This window comes from Panthera uncia, chromosome C2 (genome assembly GCF_023721935.1).
Source record: "Panthera uncia isolate 11264 chromosome C2, Puncia_PCG_1.0, whole genome shotgun sequence".
In the NCBI taxonomy this organism is placed as follows: Eukaryota; Metazoa; Chordata; class Mammalia; order Carnivora; family Felidae; genus Panthera; species Panthera uncia.
In genome coordinates this window covers 102,022,647-102,046,722 of record NC_064810.1, presented here as the reverse complement: position 1 = coordinate 102,046,722, position 24,076 = coordinate 102,022,647, and the positions used below count along the sequence as shown (strand labels likewise).

Sequence of the window (24,076 nt, the reverse complement as noted above, 5' to 3'; positions counted from 1 at the left end):
ATGGGCAAAAGACATGAATAGACACTTCTCCAAAAAAGATATCCAGATGGCCAACTGACACATGAAAAAAATGCTCAACATCTCATCATCAGGGAAATACAAATCAAAACCACAATGAGATACCACCTCACACCAATCAGAATGGCTAACATTAACAACTTAGGCAACAACAAATGTTGGTGAGGATGCGGACAAAGAGGATCTTTCTTTTGCACTGCTGGTGGGAATGCAAACTGGTGCAGCCACTCTGGAAAACAATTTTAAAAAAATTAAAAATACAACTATCCTACGACCCAGCAATGGCATTACTAGGTATTTATCCAAGGGATACAGGTACGCTGTTTTGAAGGGGCACATGCACCCCAATGTTTATAGCAGCACTATCAACAATAGCAAAAGTATGGAAAGAGCCCAAATGTCCACTGATGGATGAATGGATAAAGATGTGGTATACATATACAATGGAGTATTACTTGGCAATCAAAAAGAATGAAATCTTGCCATTTGCAACTACATGGATGGAACTAGAGGGTATTATGCTAAGCAAAATTAGTCAGAGAAAGACAAATATCATATGACTTCATTCATATGAGGACTTCAAGACACAGAACAGATGAACACAGGGGAAGGGAAGCAAAAATAATATAAAAACAGGGAAGGGGACAAAACATAAGAGACTCTTAAATATGGAGAACAGTGTTACTGGAGAGGTTGTGGGAGGGGGGATGGGTTAAATGGGTAAGGGGCACTAAGGAATCTACTTACTCCTGAAATCACTGTTACACTATATGGTAACTAACTTGGATGTAAATTTAAAAAATAAAATTTTTAAAAATCAAAAAAATAAATAAATAAGAAGTCAGCCAGATGATGTGATTTCCCTTTTCAAAACTATCAAAGGCTGTCCAGTTTGGAGTAAAAGCCCAGTCATTAAAATGGCTTAAGTCCTCTCAAATCTCTAACCTTAACTGTTTTTCAATTACCACCTTTCAGACCTCAGGTTCTATCATTTTCTTGATTCACTTTACTGTATCTGCACTAACTTAGCTATTCTCCTAACACACTAGAAATTTTCTCTCTTCAAGGCCTTCACTAATAGACTCTACAGCAACTCCTAAGAATGGACTCCATGGCCAAACTGCTAGGGTTTAATTTTCAGCCACACTACTTACTAGCTCTCAATGCCTCAGTTTTCTCATCTATAAAATGAGGATAGTAAAAATACCTATTGCATAGGATACTATATAAAGATTGAATAAGTTAATATATGTAATGGGCTTAAACAGCTCCTGTCACATAGCAATGTATGTGTTAGCTATTATTATTACTGCTACTGTGAATTCCTCAGGTTGTAATGCTGTTCCTTCACTATCTGCAGTGCCCACATTCATGTTTGAATCTCTCAGAAGTCACCTCCATGGTAAGGTCTTCCCCTTCCTAACCATCCAGCAACTCTCCAACTGGGTACTCTCTATTCTTCTTCTATGCCTTATTTTTCTCCGTATCATTTATCACATTCTAATATGCTATATATAATTTTACTAATTTTTACCCTCTCCCTACTAGAATATAAATTCCATATATAGGGAATAACATAAGGAATAAATATTCCTTCTCAAAATGTATTGGGTAATCTTATATGTACTTATATGTAATCTTATATGTACAGAAATCTTTACCTCAATTTTTGACCAAACCAATTTATTCCATCTTTGTTTAAGTGAGTTTCTGATGATCATTTGAGCTTTGATACAGATACATATTTAAAAAATAACAAAAGAATCAAACTGGACCACTTTCTTTAAAAATTTTTTTTTCAACGTTTTTTTATTTATTTTTGGGACAGAGAGAGACAGAGCATGAACGGGGGAGGGGCAGAGAGAGAGGGAGACACAGAATCGGAAACAGGCTCCAGGCTCTGAGCCATCAGCCCAGAGCCTGACGCGGGGCTCGAACTCACGGACCGCGAGATCATGACCTGGCTGAAGTCGGACGCTTAACCGACTGCGCCACCCAGGCGTCCCTTTTTTAAAAAAAAATTTTTTTTTCAACGTTTTTTATTTATTTTTGGGACAGAGAGAGACAGAGCATGAACACCACTTTCTTAAACCATCCACAAAAATAAACTCAAAATGGGTTAAAGACCTAAATGTGAGACCTAAAACCATAAAACCCCTAGAAGAAAACACAGGCAGTAATTTCTTTGACATCAACCATAGAAACATTTTACTAGGTACGACCCCTCAGGGAAAGGAAACAAAAGCAAAATTAAACTAGGACTATACCAAAATACAAAGGTTTTGCACAGCAAAGGAAATCATCAACAAAACAAAAAGGCAACCTACTGAATAGAAGATATTGACAAATGACATATCCGATAAGGAGTTAATATCCAAAATATATAAAAAAATGTCTACAACTCAACACCAAAAACGAATAAATAATCCAATTAAAAAATGAGCAAAGGATCTGAATGGACCTTTTCCCAAAGACATACAGATGGCCAACAGACACATGAAAAGATGCTCAACATCACTAATCATCAGGGAAATGCAAATTAAAACCACAATAAGATATCACTTCACATCTGTCAGAATGGCTAAAATCAAAACCACAAGAAATAATAAGTGCTGACAAAGATGTGGAGAAAAGAGGACCTGTGTGCACTGTTGATGAGAATGTAAATCGGTGCAACCACTGTGGAAAACAGTATGGAGTCTTCTCAAAAACCTAAAAATATCAATACCATACAACCCAGTAATTCTACTACTATTTACCCCCCAAATACAAAAACACTAATTCAAAAGAATCCAAGCACCCCTATGTTTACTGCAGCATTACGTACAATAGCCAAATTATGGAAGGAGCCCAAGTGCCCATCAATAGATGAATGGATAAAGAAAATGTGGTGTGTATATATATGTATATATACACATATACATACATATATACACACACACACACACACATATATATATATATATACATATATATACACACAACAGAATATTTTTCAGCCATAAAGAAGAATGAAATCTTCCATTTGCAAGGACATGGATGGAGCTAGAGTACAATGCTTAGAGAAGTCAGTCAGTCAGAGAAAGACAAACACCATGACTTCATTCATATGCAGAATTTAAGAAACAAAGAAAAAAAAGAGACAAAAAAAGAAAATACAGAGAACTGCTGGCTGCCAGAGGGAGGTGGCTGACAGGTGAAACATGTTAAGGAGATTAATGTACACTTATCAGGATGAGCACTGAAAAGTATATAGAATTGTTGAATCATTATATTGTACACCTGAAGCTAATATAACACTGTATGTTGATTATGTTTGAATAAAAAATAAAAACCAAATCCCTGCCAACTGTTTTCCAAACTGGTTGTATAACTGTCCATCCCAGTAACAGTAGAGTTTCCTTCACATTTTTATCAATATTTGAAATGGTCAGTCTTTTTCATGTAGCCATTTTAATACATATGTAGATGTTTCATTTCCCCAGATGATTAATGATACTGAACTTCTCATGTGTTTCTTTTCTTATATTTTCATTCAGAAAGTCCTTGTGAATCTTTTGCCCTTAAAAAAATACAAAGATCAAAAAAATACAAATAAGGCTGCAAAATGAATAAAAATACTTGGCCAAGTACTATCATAAGAATTTCAACATTCACTATCTTTTAATTATTATAGCCTTAAGAGATAAAAACAACAACCACAACCACAAAACATTTCTTTCTTTTTATAAATAAGGAAACTGAGGCCTAGAGAAGTTAAATTACTTAATTAGCCAAGGCCACACAGCTATAGTGGGACAGCTAGGATCAGAATTCGGACAGTCTCATACAAAGCCAATTAACCACTAAGCCATACAGTTTTCCTCAAGTCTTAAAATCAAATACAGTTCAAGCCAATTTTAGAGCCTATGGCTGATACTAAAGAAAAAGCACTATCATGAAGACAGTGGGCTTTGCACTGTCTCACAATACAACATCAATAAACAATTCTGGTAAACAACAACAACAAAAATTTGGTCCTAAAAAAGTAGGTCCAATGTCTCACAGACAGAAAATAAAACTGTAAACTGTACTACTTAACAGATTATACAATAGACTTCTGAGGGACTGATATTTGTGGTCAAAAAAGGTTTTAATAAAAACTAGTAAGTATTCCATCTAATAAATAAGCAGAATTAAGTTATAATGGGCTTTAACTTCTTTTCAATAAAGCAAAATATTGCACAAAAAATAAAATATTAAATATACACTATTACACAAATATTTACACTCAAAGAATTTTTCCCATTACATCTTATTAAATTTGGAGTTTCTGATAATTTGAAACTATTAATAAAGGATTTATCAAACGAATTTAACATTTTAGTAGTGACACAAGCCTTAGGCTACTACTACCGACAGAAATTTATTTACAAAATAGGAGATTTGACAATCTATTACACAGCAAGAGAGCAAGAAAAGAATTTTCTTCTCTTGAGAAAAAGCTATTACCTTCAAGGTAAAGAGAAGACCGAATGAACTAGTAGAAAGACATCCTATGCACCAGTGTGGCAGCATTTACCCATGTTTTTTATTGTAAAAAAACCATGTCTTAAAAGTGGAATTAGATATTTAGACAATTACAAGTCACAACTCCATCTCAAATAAAGGACTTTTATTTCTCTGGGGCCCCATGAAAGGGGTATAGAAGGCTTATTTTTCTAAGTCTTTTCTTATCTTAAAGAGTTTTCATATACTACATGCAAATATAATAGTTGTGAATTCACATGACTTACACTGATGTGGTGAGCTGTCAATTAGAATTCCAAAAGGCTGACAAACTGGCCAAAGACTTATTTATAGGCCAAAGAGCTATCTAAAGGACAAAGGCAGTCAATGGGGGGATGGGGAGAGAAGCAGAGAAAGGCTGAGTAAGGAGTATAGTTTAGGCAGATAACCCAGAATTTTTATATTTCTTTGCTTGTAATAAATATAGTTACAAAATCCTATATTCAGGCAAAAGGGGACAAGAAGTTGTCAAAAAAAGTTCAAACAAGTGAATCTTACAGAACACAAGATAATTTTTTAATTTAACAAATTAAAAATAGTTATGATAGTGTTCATCACTATCATAATTCTAGGGATTAAACACCTTCCTCTTATGATAACAGGGTTCAGTACTTCCTTTTCCAATTTATAGCTATTTGATTTCTAACTAGTGCCTACTTAATTTCTAAGTCACTTTTTACCAATGTATAGTTTTTTGAAAAAAAAACTCTAAAAACTAGTAATTTAAGATGTGACGATGTTATACTGTATGAAATTTTAATACCTTAAATTTTGAGTAAAATATGAGGGTTTAGATTAGTAAGGACTCAACTCACCTCACTGAAGAAAAATTCTAAAGTTGGTCATACAGAAGATATGGCATATAATGCTGTGATTTTATTTTATCCAGCCTATCTTTATACCCCAGGGATGTTAACATAGCACAAAACAAAACAAAACAAAACACCAAGAGAAAATAAAAAGTTAAATGATTAATCAGGCATGAGATATTTTGTGGGGTGATGGGATATATTCTATAACCTGGATTGTAGTAATGGTTGCAAAACTATGAAAATTTACTAAAAATCATTGAACTGTACACTCAAAATGGGTTTTAGGCAAAATAAATTACATCTCAATAAAACAATTTTTAAAAAGTTATACATACACAAACATACATAACCTTCCCCTCCCCTTGTAGCATGAGATTCTACAGTATTATTATTTACAGCCTGCTGGGAAGCATTCACTCAATCATTCAAATATTTATTAATCACATACTTGTCAAGCACTAGAAGATACAAAGGCGGATCAGAGATAGCATTATCAATGGCTTTAAGGTGGCAGTTCTTATGACAGAAAAATATAATTTAATAAAGTCTAACATTCTGCAAACATTTGGTGCCAAACACCATTTAAAACACATTACTTGACTTTACTCATCTAATAAATGTGTTATGCATGTACTGTTTTTGACAGTAAAAAGTTTAAAGTAAGCGAAGAAAGACTGAAGATGAAATATAAGCTGAATCTTTAAGAACAAATGAAAACTGATCTAGAGACAGGCATTCCAGGTAGAAAATATAGCATATACAAAAAGAGAGGATTATAAAAGATGGTGCACGCAGGATCTGTTGAAGAATGTCAGAAGCCAGAAATGGAAAAGTAGGCAAGGAACCAAATCAATCACATCATATAAAGCTAACCTACACAACAGTAGTTCAGAGAAAAGCAATTTACTGGCGTTTTCAACCCAAATGATCATCACATCTTAAACATACCTGGTAGGTACAACAGTTGTTCAACCCAATAAATATGGTAAACCAAATGCTAAAATGTATAACTACAAAAGTCTGTTTTCCCATTCCTTTCCTATTTCTACCTCCTTTCATTTCCACTTGCTGATCTCTCCAGGAGGAGTCATCATGGTACTTATCCATGCCTTTGCTAAATATGTATGCTGGCAAATAAATTCCAATTTTACATTTATGACAATAAAAGGGACATTAAAAAAATTTTTTTCAATATTTATTTTTGAAAGAAAGTGTGAGTGGCAAAGGGGCAGAAAGAGAGGGAGACAGCATCCGAAGTAGGCTCCAGGCTGTTAGCACAGAGCCTGACGCAGGGCTCGAACCCATGAGCCATGAGATCTAAAAGGGACATTTTAAATGCTTAATGTTAAATGCTTACTAAAACAGCGATTTCTCAGAGATAGTATTTATTAATAGTAGTAAAATTCTAATTAGCACCACTAGCGATGGGCAAGTCTTCAATCATATTCTTACCTCCAACAAATAAAAAGATAACTCAAGACTGAGTGTAAGTCTGAAAGTAAATTCAACAGGAGGCCAGATTTAACTGTGGCAAGCTACAGTAACAGTTTTTAAAAAGAATTCTACTAAAAATAATAATACTTTAAAATGATCCACATCTAGGGGTGCCTGGATGGCTCAGTCGGGTAAGCGTCTTACTTCGGCTCAGGTCATGATCTCACAGTTCATGAGTTCCAGCCCGCATCAGGCTCTGTGCTGACAGCCCGCTTTGAATTCTGGGTCTCCCGCTCTCTCTGCCCTGCCCACCCCCCACACTCACATTCTCTCTCTCTCTCTCTCAAAAATAAAAAACATTAAAAAGAAAATTTTAAATGATCCACATCTAAATTATAAGCACTGAAATAATTAGTGCATAATTATAATTTAAAAATCACAAAAAACGTTAAGAAATTATTAAGTTGTTAACTCCAAGGAAAGGGGTTACAGTAGTTTTACTATCTAACATTTGAACAATAGGGAAATGTATTAAATTCAGAAGTTATACATATCTCTTTGGAAAAGTCAGAAAATAAAGAACAGAAAAAAATTGCATTTCTAGTTTTTTATATTCACCTATTTTGTACAAGACACACACACACACATCTTTGGTGTCATACCCAAGAAATCTCTGTCCAATCCAATGTCATGAAGTTTTTGTCCTGTTTTTTTCCTAAGTTTTGTTTTAGGTCTTACGTTTAGGTCCTTGATCCATTTTTAGTTTCTAGCATATGGTGTTAGGTAAGGGTCCACCTTCATTGTTCTGCTTGTGGATATCAAAATTTCCCAGCCCCATTTGTTGAAAAGACAGTCTTACCACTGAATGGTCTTGGCACTGTTGTCAAAAATCTCTGACATAAAAAAAAAAATCTTATATGCAAGAGTTTATTTCTGGGCTCCCTATTCTATTCCACTGGTCTATGTATGACTTTATGTCAATACCACACTGTCTTGAATACTATAGCTTTGGAGTAAGTTTTAAATTAGGAAGTGTGAGACCTCCCCAACTTTTGTCTTTTTCAGGATTGTTTTGGCTATTCAGCATTCCTTACAATTCCATATGGACTCTTCTATTTCCACAAATAACACCACTGGGATTTTGACAGAGACTGCATTAAATCTGTCGATCACTTTGTAGACACTTAACAGTAAGTCCTCCAACCTATGAACATGCGATGCCTTTCCATTTATTTGTGTCCTCTTTAATTTCTTTCAGCAATGTTTTGTAATTTTCAATGTAAAAGTCTTTTACCTCATTGGTTAAGTTTATTCCTAAGTATTTTACTCCCTTTCATGTTACTGTAACTAAACATGTTTCTCACTTTCCTTTACAGATTGTTCCTCAGGAGTGTATGCTGATTTTACATCCCGTAACTTTGCTGAATCATTAATTACTGCTAACATTTTTTTGGGAGGATCTTTAGAGTTTTCTACATAAAAAGATCAAGCCATCTACAAACATAGTTTTACTTCTTCCTTTCCACTTTGGATGCTTTTTATTTCTTTGTTCTTGCCTAATTGCTCCGGCTAGGACTTCAAGACTATGCTGAACAGAACTGGTAGAAGTGGGCATCCTTGTCTTGTTCTTATTCTCACAGGAAAAGCTTTCACTTATCATTGAATATGTTGTCTGCTGGTGTTTTTCATATTTGATCTTTATTATGTTGAGGTAGTTTCCTTCCATTCCTAGTTGAGGGTTTTTATCATGAAGGAGTACTGATTTTTGTCAAATGCTTTTTCTGTATCAATGGAGATCATGTGTGGTTTTGTTCTTCATTCTTGTTAATGTGTTATATAGTACACTCATTTTCATATACTGAACCATTATATTACATTCCAGGAATAAATCCCACTTGGGCACAGTATATAATCCTCTTAATATGCTGTTGAATTGTTTGCTACTTTTTTGAAAATTTCTGCCAACGCTATTCATCAAAGATATTGGTCTGCAGTTTTCTGGTAGTGTCTTTGGCTTTGGTACTAGAGTAATGCTGGCCTCATAGAATGAATGTTAAAGTATTCCCTTATCTTCAGTTTTTTGAAAAAGTTTAAACAGGATCGGTGTTAATTCTTTAAATGTTTGGTAGAATTCACCAATGAAGTCCTCTGAACCTGGGCTTTTCTTTGTTGGGGGATTTCTGATTAGTGATTCAATCTTTTTACTAATTATAGGTCTGTTTAGATTTTCTGTTTCTTCAAGATTCAGTCTTGGTACGTTGTATGTTTCTAGCAATCTATCCATTTCATCTAGGTTATCCAATTTGTTGGTGTATAAGTCATACATACCCTTTTGCAATACTTTTCTCTACAAAACACACAACAAGTGAAAACATTACCTTACATGAGGAAATACTAAATGTGGGTACATAAATAACTACTCTAAGAGTTCAATGAGTGATCAATACAAATTGTTGATGAGGAAAATCTGTATGCCAGACTCTGTGATGAGAATTTAGAGTAGTATACAAAATAGACAAAGTCCATATTGAACTGATGCCTCCAATTCAACTGAGGCTTCAGTGCAACCTAGAAATATAAATCAGAAATGGCAAAGTAAAAGGAAAACAAGAAGGTGTTTCCAAGGGATCCACTAAAAGCAAAGATAAGACAAGCAAAACTGAGTGCTAAAGTTAAGGTGGATTTACCTGCCCAAGTGGCAGAAGAGTCTAAGATGAAGTTATTATACAAATGGGGGAATTATAAACTAAAAAGGTAAGAATTAAAAAAAAAATTTTTTTAATGTTTATTTATTTCTGAGACAGAGAGAGACAGAGCATGAGCGGGGGAGGGGCAGACAGAGAGGGAGACAGAGAACCCAAAGCAGGCTCCAGGCTCTGAGCTGTCAGCACAGAGCCCGACGCGGGGCTCCAACTCAAAAACCGTGAGATCATGACCTGAGCTGAAGTCGGTCATTCAACCGACTGAGCCACCCAGGCACCCCAAGAATTAATTTGCTGTTTAGTGTTTGCCCCTTCCCTAGTATTTATGTAGGAGAAACACTCAGATATCTGCTAAACCGAACTGACAGCCTGAAATACGTGACTTATTAAAAAAATTTGACTGACTTAATTCAGTGAAGTAATGGTGTTCTGGGAAATCTACTGAACTTAGTGAATCCCAACAGTTCTCATCCAGGGAGATTTTCCCAGTCAGGGAACACTTGGCAATTTCTGGAGACAATTTTAGCTGTTAACACTGGGAGGGAGCATGCTACTGGCATCTAATAGTAGGGGCAAGGGATGCTGCTAAAACATCCTACAATGCACAGAATGGTTCTCCCACAACAAAGTATCATTTGGCCCAAAGTACCATTAGTGTCAAGGTGGAGAAACTTGGCTGTATTCTACTATGAGTTATTCTCATAAGAACCCAAATTAAGTCCAAATATATTTGAAAAGCTGTACACAAGGAAAAGGAAACATTCTAAAAAATTAATAGCAGTAAGATTATGGAAGATTACTTTATTTTCCCATTTTTCTGAAAGACTTCTATAATTACCATGCCATTACCATTTCAAGAGACAAAAATTACCTTGACTTAAAAAATTTTTTGATTTAGCCATCAATTCTAATCAGAGTGCACACACACGTCTTTTTTTAAGTTTCATTTAATTCCCTCAAGTATTTACTTAAGTGCCACTTACATGCCAGGCCCTGTAATGAGAATTAAGAAAAGAGTGGTATACAAAACAGACAAAGATTGTACTCTCACAGAGCTTCTAGTCTGATGGGAGAAATTAATAGTGAGTGAACCCACTAACAAATTATCATCAGTGTTCTCAAGAAAAACAACAAGGGGGGTTAAATTTCAATTAGCTCAGTGGGGGGTGGGGAGTTGGGAGGATGGCATTTCTAAGTAAATTACATTGAAGACTCAAAGAATGAGAAATAACCAAGCAGTGAAGGAAAGGGGATGCAGGTAGAGGGAGTGAAGAAAGCATTCAGATAGACCAGCATGTGTGAAGAGCCTAAAGAGGAGAGAGCTATTGAAGTGTTAGAGTTCAAAAACTTAAAAGAAGATGAGAGTATAATAACTAAGGGAGAAAATAAAGTGACAGAGGTAGGAGAAATAGATAGTGACTGGATGTGGCAAGGCCTTGAAAGTCTCAGTAAAGGTTTGGAAGCTAAATGTGGTGGGAAGCTACTGAAGCAGAGGAGGGCATCATTTCATTTTTTAAAAGAACCACGCTGATTGTTTTATGAATTGGACAAGAGCAAAAGCAGAAATAAGGCAATCACTGTGGAGATGAGATTAATAATGAGGTAAATCATGTGCCCCAGATTTTTAACAGTGAGTAGAAAGTTAACAGAAAAGTAAGAATGGAGTGACATTAGCTAAATAATGTCATACTTACAACCCTAAGAGAAATTTCTCTTTCCAGGGATGCTGCTGCAGAAGCAAGCAAAGGCTGTTCTTTATCATGTGACATCCCCCCTTTCACATCACTGCTGACTGGGGTGGGGTGAAGGGAAAGCACTTGACTCAGGAAAAGCCAATCCATAAGCAGGCCAGTAAAAACAATCTGTTTCACCTTGGGCAGAGCTGTATTAGCTCAGATTCTCTCAGTAATTGAACACAAAACTACATAAAGACTAATAAGACCATTGATATCTGGGAAAAATAAAACTTAGCAACTGGGTTAGTGGCTGGCAGAGCAGCACAAAGAGTATCCATGAATTCCTACCACCAAGGCACTCTTACCTGAGATATGCTGCATAATGTGAGAATTGGCTCCTTAATTTTCCTAACATCCCACCTTATTTGACCTGGTCCGAATAAAAGGTGTTCTCTGCATTCTTAAAAGCTTAATCAAAGCAAGTACCTATTAGGTGGATTTTAATTTTACAGAAATTGAGGTTAAAAAAATTTATTAAGCTTTCCTAATGGCGTACAGTTATTAAAATGTAACCCTAGGTCTTTCCACTCTAAAAATCCAGCATTTCCACAAACCTCAAAGGAAGAGTTACTGGACAGTAAACATTTAGGATGTCTTTTCTGTTCATGTTTGGGGCGAATTTGAGTTTAGGAAAGAAAGGTAAGAGATCTACCACAACACTAGCTCAATTTATGTTAGGTTGAATATCCCCACAGGGTCAGTTTAGAGCAGGAATCTGAGAAATCTTGACTTGCTAGAATGTAAACTCCATGATAATTTAGCCAGTGTTATTCATTATTCTATCCTCACTGCTTACAACAGAACCTCAGACACAGGAACTGAATAAATATTTGCTGAACAAATAAATTCAACACAGAGAAGGGCAGATGGAGAAGTCGGTAAAAAGAGATAACAGGAGTTCACCTGTGACCCTTCATTAGTGGAACGTTGTCACAGTCCCTATTTACTTCTAGTAAGCTTTTTTAAAAAGACATACAGCTTGAGATATAATTCACACACCATACAATTCACCTAAAGTGTACAATTCACTGGTTTTTTTAGCATAAAGTTGCACATAAACCACCATCTAATTACATCTAATTACTGTCTTCACCATAAAAAGCCCCATACCCATTAGCAGTCATTCTCCATATGCCCCTTGTCCCAGGCCTTGGGAACTATTAATGTATTTTCTGTCTCTATGTGTTTGCCTATCCTGGACATTTCATATAATTGAAATTATAGAGTATGGGATCCTTTATGACTGGCTTCTTTCAGGTAGCATAATACTTTCAAGGTTCATCATGGTATAGCATGCAGTGGTACTTCATTCCTTTTTATGGCAGAATAGGATTCCATTGTATGTATAGACCGTATTTTGTTTAGCCATTCATCAGTTGATGGACACTTGGGTTGTCTCCGTTTCAGCTACAATGGATAATGCTACTAGGAACATTCATGTACAAGTTTTTGTGCAGACACTTGTTTTTAAATCTCTTGGGTGTTATAACTAGAGGTGGAATTGCTAGGTCACATGTTAACTGTATAACTTTTTGAGGAACTGCCAAACTACATTCCAAGGTGGAATGCACCATTTTACATTCCAATCAGCCATGTATGAGGGGTGCCCTTTCTCCATATCCTCACCAACACTTTTTATTGTTTTTGTTTACTTACTTTAATTTTCATACTTACTAAAGAACCCCTTCTAGCAGGTTGAAATGGTATCTCATTATGGTTTTGATCTGCCATTTCCCTAATGAGTAATGATGTTGGTCTTTTTGTATTTGTTCATTGGTCCTAATTAAGCTTTTCCATCATTTGAGGAGAATACTGTTACTATTTTAAACCAGGAGAACAAAAGGGAACTGGGAAAAATTATTCAAGACATCAAGAGAAAAAATGTGAACACTCAAAATTTTAGAGAAAACAGTTGATCAACAATGAGTTCAATTTTATAGATACGCCTGTAATACAACAAACATTCCCACATAATATTCAAAGGCAAAATAAGGAACCATTCTACATCTGTATTGAATGGTGCTGCTTTATAATTTTGTCTTCAGTAAATTTTTTCTTCCTTTCTTACTTACTCTTAACAGACCCCTCATTCTTGTGACAAATCTGAGGGTTAAGTGAAATTACCAACATCCCTCCCCATCTACCACACACACACACACACACACACACACACACACACCTGGACACATGACATGTGACTTTTTGCTGGCCAATCACAGAACCATATTTCTCTACCCAAAGTAATTGAGGCATAAGCATGCAATCAAATCTTGATCAATCAGTTTTCCCTAGACTATCACTAGAACTCTTACCACAATTAATGCCAGTTGTGGCCCTAGACTTACTGGGTTATGAAAGCTTATGTTTCAACTAATGTGAACTGGGTTTCTTTTCCTTAAAACATAACTACATAGTATAAAAATGAGCTCTCTCGACCTAAAGCTATCAGACTTAACTTTTCACACTAACAACATTATGAAGAAAGAGTTCAGGGTATCCTTAAAGCCACTATTTAGAGTAAAAAAAGACTGGGTTTCATATTTACTAAAGAACCAAGAATAATGTACCAATTACTTGAAAATATTAAGACTATATTTTGCTTGCTTTTCTGGACCAGCAACAGCTGAAAGTGAGTACAAAGGACCAAGGTAAAAAGGCAGGATGGGTGGCAAAGAGGATAAGGGTCATTCAGTACAACCAAGCAGACACTACTTGTAAAGCTATCAGGATATAATTACCATTAACTAAATAAATTTATGTAATACCTACTTTAAGGAATCACAAAGACATTCTATAAAAACTAAAAGAAGTACTTGGGGTGCCTGGGTGGCTCAGTCTGTTAAGCATCAGACTCTTGGTTTCTGCTCAGGTCATGATCTTACGGTTTGTGAGTTTGAGCCCCACACTGGGCCCTGTGCTGACAGCCCAGAGCCTGCTTGGGATTCCCTCTCCCTCCCTATCTCTGCCCCTCCCGGAGGCTCGCTCTGTCTCTCTCAAAATAAATAAACTAAAAAAAAAAAACAAAACAAAAACAAAACAAAAAAACTAAAACAAGTATTATGAATAAATACTGAGCAACTAAACTTTTTTTTTCAATTGCATTTCTTTATTTTTGAGAGGCAGACAGAGACAGAGCACCAGCGGGGGAGGGGCAGAGAGAGGGAGACACAGAATCCAAAGCAGGCTCCAGGCTCTGAGCTGTCAGCACAGAGCGCGACGCAGAGCTCGAACCCTCGGAACGTGAGATCATGACCTGGGCCAAAGTCAGACACTCAACCGACTGAGCCACCCAGGCGCCCCAGAACTAAACTTTTCATAAAAGAATAGGATGGGGTGCCTGAGTGGCGCAGCTGGTTAAGCATCTGGCTCTTGCTTTCAGGTCAGGTCATGTTGTCACAGTTTGTGAGATTGACTCCCACAATGGGCTCCATGCTGACAACACGGAGCCTGCTTGGCATTCTCTCTCCCTCTCTCTGCTCCTCCCCTACTCACTAGCTCTCCCTCTCAAAAATAAATAAACATTAAAAAAAAATAGGAAACTGAGAATATGATTTGCTTTCCAATATTAAAAATATGTCTACCACCAAATTATAAAACACCATATTATCTTAGGATTCTGACTTTTGTTAATAAAAGTTTAATAAAATACAGGTTTCTCAAAACAAATTATTGAAATTGTAATTTATGTTAGGTTTCATGTACAGTAAATTTACGGTAAAAGTGACAGCCAATAAAATTTTGTTCTAATAGTAAATAAACAGTAATAGAAAAAGCTTAGATTTTAAATAGTCAAGCTACTTTTATATCACCAGCATGTCTATCACCTTAAGTAATTTTTCATCACAGGTATTAAACACTGTGAATTAGAACTATTTTCTGATTAAATTTACAATCTTGTGGAAAAACAGTTACAAACTACATAAAGTATTTACTAACCTACTTACAACACAGAATTAAAGAAATGAAGTCAGAAACTAGTAATTTTGCCACAATTTGGTTGAAGCACACAGGAGAAAGGCTTTCACTTGAGTGCTAATGAAGGGAAAAGGAAGCCTTCTCCAATTTACGTGATTATGATTTGAGTTATGGTACACAGTGGTAAAAAAGGAACTGCAAACAAAATATTATTCTGACAGGGAACACAAGGGGTTATCTGGATAAAATGAACGATGAAGCAAGCTGGAAGAAATTTAAAAAAAGCCTCCATTCACTCTGCATATACTATATGCCAGGCACTATTAAGCATTTAAATGGTTCAGAGAGATTAAGTTAACTTCCATAACTATTAAATGGAAGAAACAGGGTTCATATCCTGGTGTGACTCTATAGTCCATGTTCTTTAACTGTGATACTACAAAGTCTTTTAAGAGCTTTATTAATTAAAAGTGACAGTCACCTCTTACAGAAGTAACGCTAATCAACAAAGACAACAGTACTCAAAAGTGTTATCAATAGGTCCCTGTGGGGACATTGGAAACCTTTTCAGAGGGTCCACAGATCAAAACTATGTTCATATTACTACTAATATTATCGTGCTAATATTTGTACTGCAGTGCAATGCAGCGGGTAAAACTGCTGGTGCTTGAGCATGAATTAAAGGCAATGTCACCAAGCTGTATAAGTACTCACTGTATTTCAGTTAAAAAAAAAAAAAAAAAAAAAGCCAGTTCACTTAATGTCCTTGATTAAACAGTAAAAAATTACCTTTATTAAAAACCAGACTTTCTAAAATTTTGTGATAAAATGGGGATTACACATAAACCTCTTCTGCAAAATACCCACTTCTGCCATACGAGGACTGTCTCAAGGAGAAAGTTTTTGTGAGCTTGATTTGCAAACTGAACTAGTCATTTTTTCATGGAACACCATTTTTACTTGAAAGAACGACTGACAGACAAATTATGGCTATTCAGACAGAGTCTGGCAGATGTTTTCACAAAAATGAGCAAAGTGAGCTTATATGGCTTCAAGGGAAACAACTACAGAGTTTCTTGCTAATGATAAAATTTAAGCTTTCAAATGAAAATAAGAATTTTGGAAAACCTGTATCCACCACTGTGACCTTCACAAATGCCCAATATTTAAGATTTTTCTGATAACCTATTTGGTGACACTAACTGACAATAATTGTGAATTTTAATTATATAATGTGTCAGTATTTAGAAGATCTATATAATTCTGTGAACTAGTATTTTCCAAATGACCAATACATGCTGTTACAAAATCAGGCATGGGCAAAGGATACATTCCAGGTGCAAGACAGACCTATAAATTCTAACATAACAGAGTATGAAAGGTTCACTGATGTGGCTTCAGATTCCATATTGCAACTAACCCTTAAGAAACTATTTTGTAGAGTTATTGTATAGAATCAAAAACAAAAATTTCCATAATTATCTGAAAAGCCTATTAAAACATCCTCCCTTTCCAACTGCCTGTGTGAGGTTAGATACTCTTCATAAACTTCAACCAACATTAGCACAAAAGACTGAATTCAGAAACAGACATGAGAATCCAACTATCTTTTCTTGTCCCATACATAAGATACACTTCAAAAAAAGTTAAACATGGGCATTCTTTTCACCAAATTTTTGGGGTTTTGGGAAATAAGTTATTTTTCATTAGAAATTTATGTTTCTATAAAATAGTTTCATGATTTTTTAGGAGTTAATATTTTTTAAAATTCTTAGTTTTAATTTCTGAAATGATAAATGTTGATAGAAACCCACAAACAAAGCTCTTTGAGGTTCTTAATTTTTAACAGCATAAACACATCTTATGCTCCCAAAGCTTTTGAACTGAGGCCATTAGAAGCACATACAGTATATATCTGTCCTTATTTAACAGGTGCCAATACAGAGGTTGTTCTCACATTAACTGTAAAAAAACCAGGAGTCTCCCCTAGCCCTTTTACTAAATCTAAATAGCCTATAAATGTGTTCTCTAGAGTTTAAAGGTCACATTAGATGTACTATTTCCAAAACTCTCTTTGGGAGAAAAGGAAATACTTATTGAATATCTACTATACCCATTTGACTATGCTTTTACATATAGCCTTTTAATCAACTTTCAGACCTGTATGAAGGCTGAGAGAAGTTAAAGACAAGTAATATGGTATAGTATAAATAGTACACACTTTACTATGACATGTACCTGAATTAAAATCATTCCTTAAATGTGATGCTATTAAGTCACTTTACTGTAGAGATTTTTCTTCTATAAAATGAATAATTAATTCCTACTTATTAGACTGAGAGAAATGAGAATACAATTAAAAGCATATACAGTGTGTGCTCAAAAGTCAGTTCCCTTCAATCATACTTCTCTGTTCCAAAACTAAACCAGCAACTACCAAAATCATCATTCAAGGTTAGACTTGACCACAAGTTGTCATTTTATCACTATAGGCCTTAATTAAGTATATGAATGCTGCTCCAGAAAACACTTAAAAATATTCTGAGGACCCACAGTCACTAACAGGTATTAGACATCAATGCCTAAAAACTACCTACACATTTCTTCTAAAGTAATTTCATTCTTTTACAGCTAAACCACTCCTAAAATTCTTCCCAATCTTGTATATTCATTTGACTATGAAAAACAAAGACATTTTGATATCTCAAAGATGATTATCAATGAAGCAATTCTGAAATTGACTGTCTTATAAACCAGGAAAGCTGGCAGGAAGCACAAAAACAATTATTTAATTCCTAACTATACTTCCATCAGATGTTTCATATTGTCACATGCTTGGACTATTATATGAAAAATTAGACAGTAGTTATTTTAAGTATAGTAAATATGTTCCAAGATTTGTGATGAGAGAGGTCAGTCTCTAAAAGTTAACAAGACTTAATAGCTTAACAATGCTTTTCACTCTGTATAGTTACAAACTACCAAAGCCATTTAACAACAACAAAATAGCTGATCAATTTATTAAACTCTTGCCAACCAAACAACTATTTATTTCTAAAGTTCAAGCTGACTTCATACTTTATGTTGTGTGGACAATCACAAGTTTACAATCACATAACATTTTATTATTCTTTAATATTTAGGGTTTTTTTTTAATTGTGTTTTTATAAGATCTAATTATTTTCTAACAGAATTTATGCTCTATTAGGCCCTGGATACTCTCAGAACTTGTATAAAAATCATGCAGATTTATTTGAAAGTCTACAAAAGAGTCGACCCTCTACTTCTAAAACCTAAACTAGATGAGCTTAATTTGCTATATTTTGACATATACTTTATTTGAAATTTGGTCACTACACATTTCCTGTGTTGCATTCGGTGTACCCTTTCTATGGTTACTTTTCTTAAACTAATAATGATGATCCTTTGCCACACTGCAAGAAAGCATCTGAGTCTTGAATATTACCTGAGATTCCTATAAATTATTTTACATGGATACTGACATATGCTTTCTTTAATGCTTTTGTGTTTCAAGAAGTTAGCATGACCACATTTTGGAACACCCAGAATGGTAGGATGAAAGGGAAGAATCAGTGTCGTATTTAAATCTCTAAATCAGTTTCAACTTCTAAAACTTAGAAATTATGACTTTAGAAGGGTCAATAATTCCCTGTGGCCAAAGTGCCCTTCAATGAGCAATTACAGATCTCTACCTTAAAAACTTTCCCTGTTAATTATAAGTTCAATGTAACTTAAATTCTGTATGGACACAGAGGAAAAACAAAGAGCCAACTGCAAACTAGGGAATAAAAGAATCAATTACAATGAATCCTATTAAGTCACCCTAACCCCCTAGCAGAACAGCTAAAAGAGATAAAATGCTCAGAGAACTGCTAGGCATCTTCCTAACATTAACCCATTAATTTTCACAACACTCATGAAGCAGATGTTAAGTACCTCTAGTTTTACAGATGAGAGACTCATAAACCTGACTCTCTCAAGGTCACACACAAATTAGAGAATATGAGATTGCACTAAACTCTAAAACTTTGTACCCTATTAATTTCAAATCAAACAATGTTAGATCAAACTGAAAAGTGGTACAATTATCTCATTCTATATGCTATTCTATTTCTGTGCTGTCCAATAAGACAGCCAATAGCCTCATGTGGTTATTAAGCATCTGAAATGTAGCTAGTCCAAACTGAGATATGCTTTAAATGTAAAATACAAACCAGATTTTGAAGACTCTGGATGAAGAGAATATAAAATATCTCAATATTTTTTTTACATTGCTGATGTTATATTGGTATTCTGGATGTACTGGATTAAACAAAATGTATTGACTAGCACTGGTCTATACTTCTTCATTAAAAACCTCCCAGTGAAACAGATGGCATCATTAAGACCTAAACCAAAAAGCAGTATTTTCTTAGAAACCGTTGTAGCAAAACATAGTAACCAATTTGTAGGGGAGGATTATGGGCATAGTAATTGTTCTGAGGCACAGACATATATGTAATTAATAAATACACAAAACAGGCCATTCTAGTGTTCTCCAAGGATAATAAAAGATGTTTCTGTCTCACTACAGGTGATGTGACTAAAGAAGTGAGGAGAAAGTATGATTTTCCATTAATGTCATTTCCTTAGGTGGAAAAGTGAAAATATCACTATTCCTTTTGTACACACATGGTTACTAAAGTTACCAAAGGATGCATTTAAGGCACTATAAACTTTTCAAAAATATTTGGTTAATTTGCATTTATTTAAAAATTTTTTTTATTTCAGAAAGAGCATGGGAGGGAGGGAGAGGGGAAAGGGGGAAAGAGAGAGAAAGAGAAAGAGAGAGAGAGAGAGAGAGAGAGAGTGAGAGAGAGAGAAGAGAGGGATTCTCAAGGAGGCTCCACACTCAGCAAGGAGCCCAATGTGGGGTTTGATCCCACGAGCCTGGGCCTGTGACTTGAGCCAAAAGCAAGAGTTGGATGCTCAACTAACTGAGCCATCCAGGTGCTCCTATTTATGGTTACTTTTAAAAATCACTCATAATATTGTTTGAATAGAGACAGCACAATCTGACTAAATAAGAGATTCATGATAAGAGGAAACATCAATTTACAAAAAAAAAAAAAAAAGTCACTTTAAACAGTTTGGCAATCCCAGAAAAGGTTACACATAAAGTCACCCTATGATCCAATTAATTCCACTCCTCAGTATATAACCAAAAAAAATGAAAACACAGTTCCACACAAAATGTGTAAGTAAATGTTCATAGCAGCCTTATAAATAATAGCTACAAAGTGGAAACAATGCAAATGGCCATCCACTGATGAATGGATAAACAAAATGTGATATATCCATAGTTTGGAATATTATTTAGCAATTATTCAGCCACTAAAAGGAAGGAAGCACTGTTACATTTTCGTTACATGTGTGAACTTTGAAAGCATTATGCTACCTAAAAGCAGCCACTCACAAAAGATCACATACTGTATAACTCCATTTACAGGAAATGTCCAAAATAGACAAATCTAGAGACACAGAGAGTAACTGGGAAATAGAGATTGCTCATGAGTTAGAATTTTTTTGTAGTGATAAAAATGTTCTAAGATTGATTGTGCTAATGGTTGCACAATTATGTGAAAACACCAAAAAACACTTTAAATAAGTGAATGGTGTGGTATATGAATTAATTTCAATGAAGTTGTTTAAAAAAAAAAATTGCCAGAAATGTAGAGGGGAAAGGATTAGAACCTGTCAAGCATCTAATTGCTATTTTTTTGGATTCTGTCACTAGCGGTATTTATACTTTTAAATTCTGTAATTTTTTTTCGTTCTAAATACTGATATTAGTAAAAAAATTTCCTTCACATCATTACACAACGAGGTAAACTTAATAAGAAAATCACAAACTGGACACTTAAAATGGTGATTACTATAGCATATGAATTACCTCAATAAAGATGTTAAAATTTTTCATTTAAAAAAAAGGGATCACAGGATAATGTCTCACGTTAACCTTAAAACAGTCACAGAACGAAGAGCCACAGTCACAGCTCCTCAAACTATGAAAACCACTAAAAACAGCACCAACTACTTTAGAGACTGAATGGCTTTGTGAAAAGCCCAGAAAATAGTTACTATCTCAGTCAAGCAAATGCTCACAGTTCAGAAACTGGTGATGGGAATTTGAAGATCTCAGTACAAAAAAGGACAGAGGAACAACATAAAAAATACTTCACTTTCTTTTCAAAGCTAAATTCCTGATTCAGACGCAGGATTGAACTATTAAAAAAAAAAAAAAAAAAACCCACCTCGATTTACCTAGACTCTTAAAACTAAAAGCGAAGTCTTCTATCGAAAATCTGTGTTGTGTGTCTATGATTTCACCCTCACACTTCATGTAGCCTAACAACCTCAGGAGCAGCTGTATCGAAGATAATGAAGGGTGGGTTTTTTTTTTCCGCCCTTTTAAAATAATAAAACGTTATGGTGCCATTCCATAACCCACCCCATCCCCCCACTACCACCACCAGCAGGTGGAGGGAAAGGATACTGTAGACTAGAGGATGACAGCTTTGTATAACCCTGTGGACTTTATATATAAGAATGCAGCTGGTGGTCTCTCAGGAGGGGATAAAGAGATTTGTGAGCAAGCTGAAATAAGGGGTATTCTTTGCCTGGAAGAGGGCACACCGTGAGCCACATCTTGAATCAGCTATATCCAGAGTAAAACACAGGCCGCTGGAAGGCACTGTTAGCATCACCAGGATGGCCTCTCACGCCGGGGGTGTTTTTTTCAACGGAGAAGTTGACTCCTGTAGTTTGGATATTGGGGGGAGGCAGGGGTAAAGCGGGAGTCGGGAAGACCAGAAAAAATGCCTTTAAGTGGAGACGCGGACCCCGCAGGGGAAGTTCCGAGCCCCACTCGGTCGCCACACACTTGTCCCCCCACCTCCCACCGCCCTCCTTTTCGCGGCGCTAGACGTCGGGGCTCGGGGGACAGCCGGAATCTCCGCCGCTGCCGGGGCTGGGGCCGCAGCCCGGCCGAAGCGGCGCGGCACACGCACGCCTCCTCCGCACTCGCCGCGCCCGGCCTCCCTGCCGCGCGGCCCAGCCCCTCGCACCCGCGCCGGCTCCCCCCGGCAGGCCTAGGCCGCGCCGGCCGTACCCCAGCACCTCGCTCCCCGGCGGAGGTGGACCAGGCCCGACACAAACTTCCCGGCGCGTTCACAGAAGCGTCACGGACGGGCCGGCCCCCAGCGCCATTCCCCCGCGGCCCGGCGGCGGCACCCGCCCCTACTCCCCACACTGGGAGTCCCGGCGGAGATCGGCCCGAGGCCCAAAGCCCCCACCCCTCCGGCGCCCCCGAGTTTACCTCCAAGTCGCGGCCTTTGTTCTTGAAATTCTTGAGCCGTTGGTTGTCCAGTTTCTCGTTGTCCGCCATGGCCGGGCCGGTGACTCCTTCCCCCGCCCGGGCCCCGCGGGATCCGCCCCAACCACCACGCCGCACCGACACTCCCAGGAACCGGGCCGCCGCCTGAGCTGCAATGCTCGCCGGGCCGCCGCTTCCTTCCTCCTCTCCCCTGCCTCCGCCTCGGCCTTCTCCTCCTCTCCCCGCCCGCCCCCCCCCCGCCCTAACCCCAGCGCGACGGCAGCTCCAGAGAAGACAACTGCGGGGCCGGGCGGCGGCAACGGCGGCGGAATGTGCTGCCGGCTGAGAGGGGGAGGCAGCCTCGATCTGAGGGCCCCGGAGTCGCGGCCACGCCCATCACCGCCAGCCCAGCTCGCCGATTGGTCAGCCAGGCTCCCGTGCGCTCGACCAATCAAAAAGGACGATGGAGAGCGGGGGCGGAAGAGAAAACGGAAAGGGGAAGAGAGCGGCGCCGGGAGGGAGGACCGGAGGACTGGAAGGCTGGGAGGGGCGCGGCGGGGGCAGGGCGGGGAGGGACCACGTGCCTCCGGAGCAACCCGGAGGAAGCGAAAGAGAATTGGACGACTTGAAGGGAGGCGGGGAAGGGGAGGCCGGGGTAGGAGTTGGTTTGCTCTTGTCGGGGCTGCCCCAGACCTCTGTGTTCCAGGATTGCAGCAGAGTTAAGTACATACTTCTTTGTCGGGTGCGCCCTCTCTTCTAGGGCATTCCTTTCGCGCTCTATTGGCTTTACAGGAAGTGGGAGCTGCGCCTCGGCTCAGTTCGCCGGGACACGCCTTCCCGTCCTCCCAGCCCCCAGCAGGCCCCAAACCAAACTCCATTCCCAGGTTGGGGGGTTCCCGCTGTGTGAGGGCTGAGCCTCGGGGTTTGGACCGGCAGGGGTGACGTGCGTTCGGGAGTCGCAGCGGAAAGCGAGAAAGGCAGTGGGTGGAAAAGGGAAAGGATGCATTTGACAAATCTGATTCATCTCTTCAGACCAAGTCCCCGCAACAGGTAGGAACTTGGAAGCGCAGATGATCCGGTGATGGTACCGCCTCTTAGGTATTTCGTTTTAGAAAGTTAAAGAAGCTACTTGGCCACAAAGTACTAACTTCTGGAAGACGGGGATTGTGGCACCTGACATAATATAGTGTTGTAACTGTTGAGAAATGAAATGAATTCCCAAAGGAATACATTTCTATCAGAAATGTTATTACTATAGGCAGAAATAACACAAACTACAAAGGAACGTATTCAAATGCTTAAGAAAATGGGAGAAGGAAATGGTTTAAAAATACATTTACCAACGAATAGCGCCTCAAATGTGCAGGGAAACGAAGTAGGCAGCAGCAAGCAACTCAGGTCGGAAGGAAAGGGGGCGGTGTAGGAGTATTGGGCGCGTTTAAATTTGGCAAGGTATGGGGATTTCTTTCGAGAACTCTTACTCCTCGCCCGCCTCCTTCCCTCCTACTTCTTTACTAATGTATATATATATATATA

The 24,076-nt window shown here is 37.5% G+C and overlaps 1 protein-coding gene and 1 long non-coding RNA gene across 3 annotated transcripts in view; one reads left to right on the top strand and one right to left on the bottom strand.

The window, feature by feature from the left end:
• The window catches only part of KPNA4 (karyopherin subunit alpha 4), a 68,140-nt gene extending 45,323 nt beyond the window's left edge, over positions 1–22,817 (bottom strand). The window contains exon 1 of one of the 2 annotated variants that reach the window (XM_049628624.1): positions 22,544–22,817. In XM_049628624.1, the coding sequence (XP_049484581.1) occupies positions 22,544–22,612 (69 nt within the window). In that variant the 5' untranslated portion in view covers positions 22,613–22,817. Of the gene's footprint in view, positions 1–21,845; positions 22,490–22,543 lie in introns of those variants that run through there. The other variant, XM_049628625.1, reaches the window with a different exon arrangement.
• Positions 22,818–23,111: 294 nt separating this feature from the next.
• Positions 23,112–24,076, top strand: part of LOC125921202 (uncharacterized) — a 12,810-nt gene continuing 11,845 nt past the window's right edge. The window contains exon 1 of the long non-coding RNA XR_007457334.1: positions 23,112–23,590. This is a non-coding gene — a long non-coding RNA (uncharacterized LOC125921202). The remainder of the gene's footprint in view (positions 23,591–24,076) is intronic.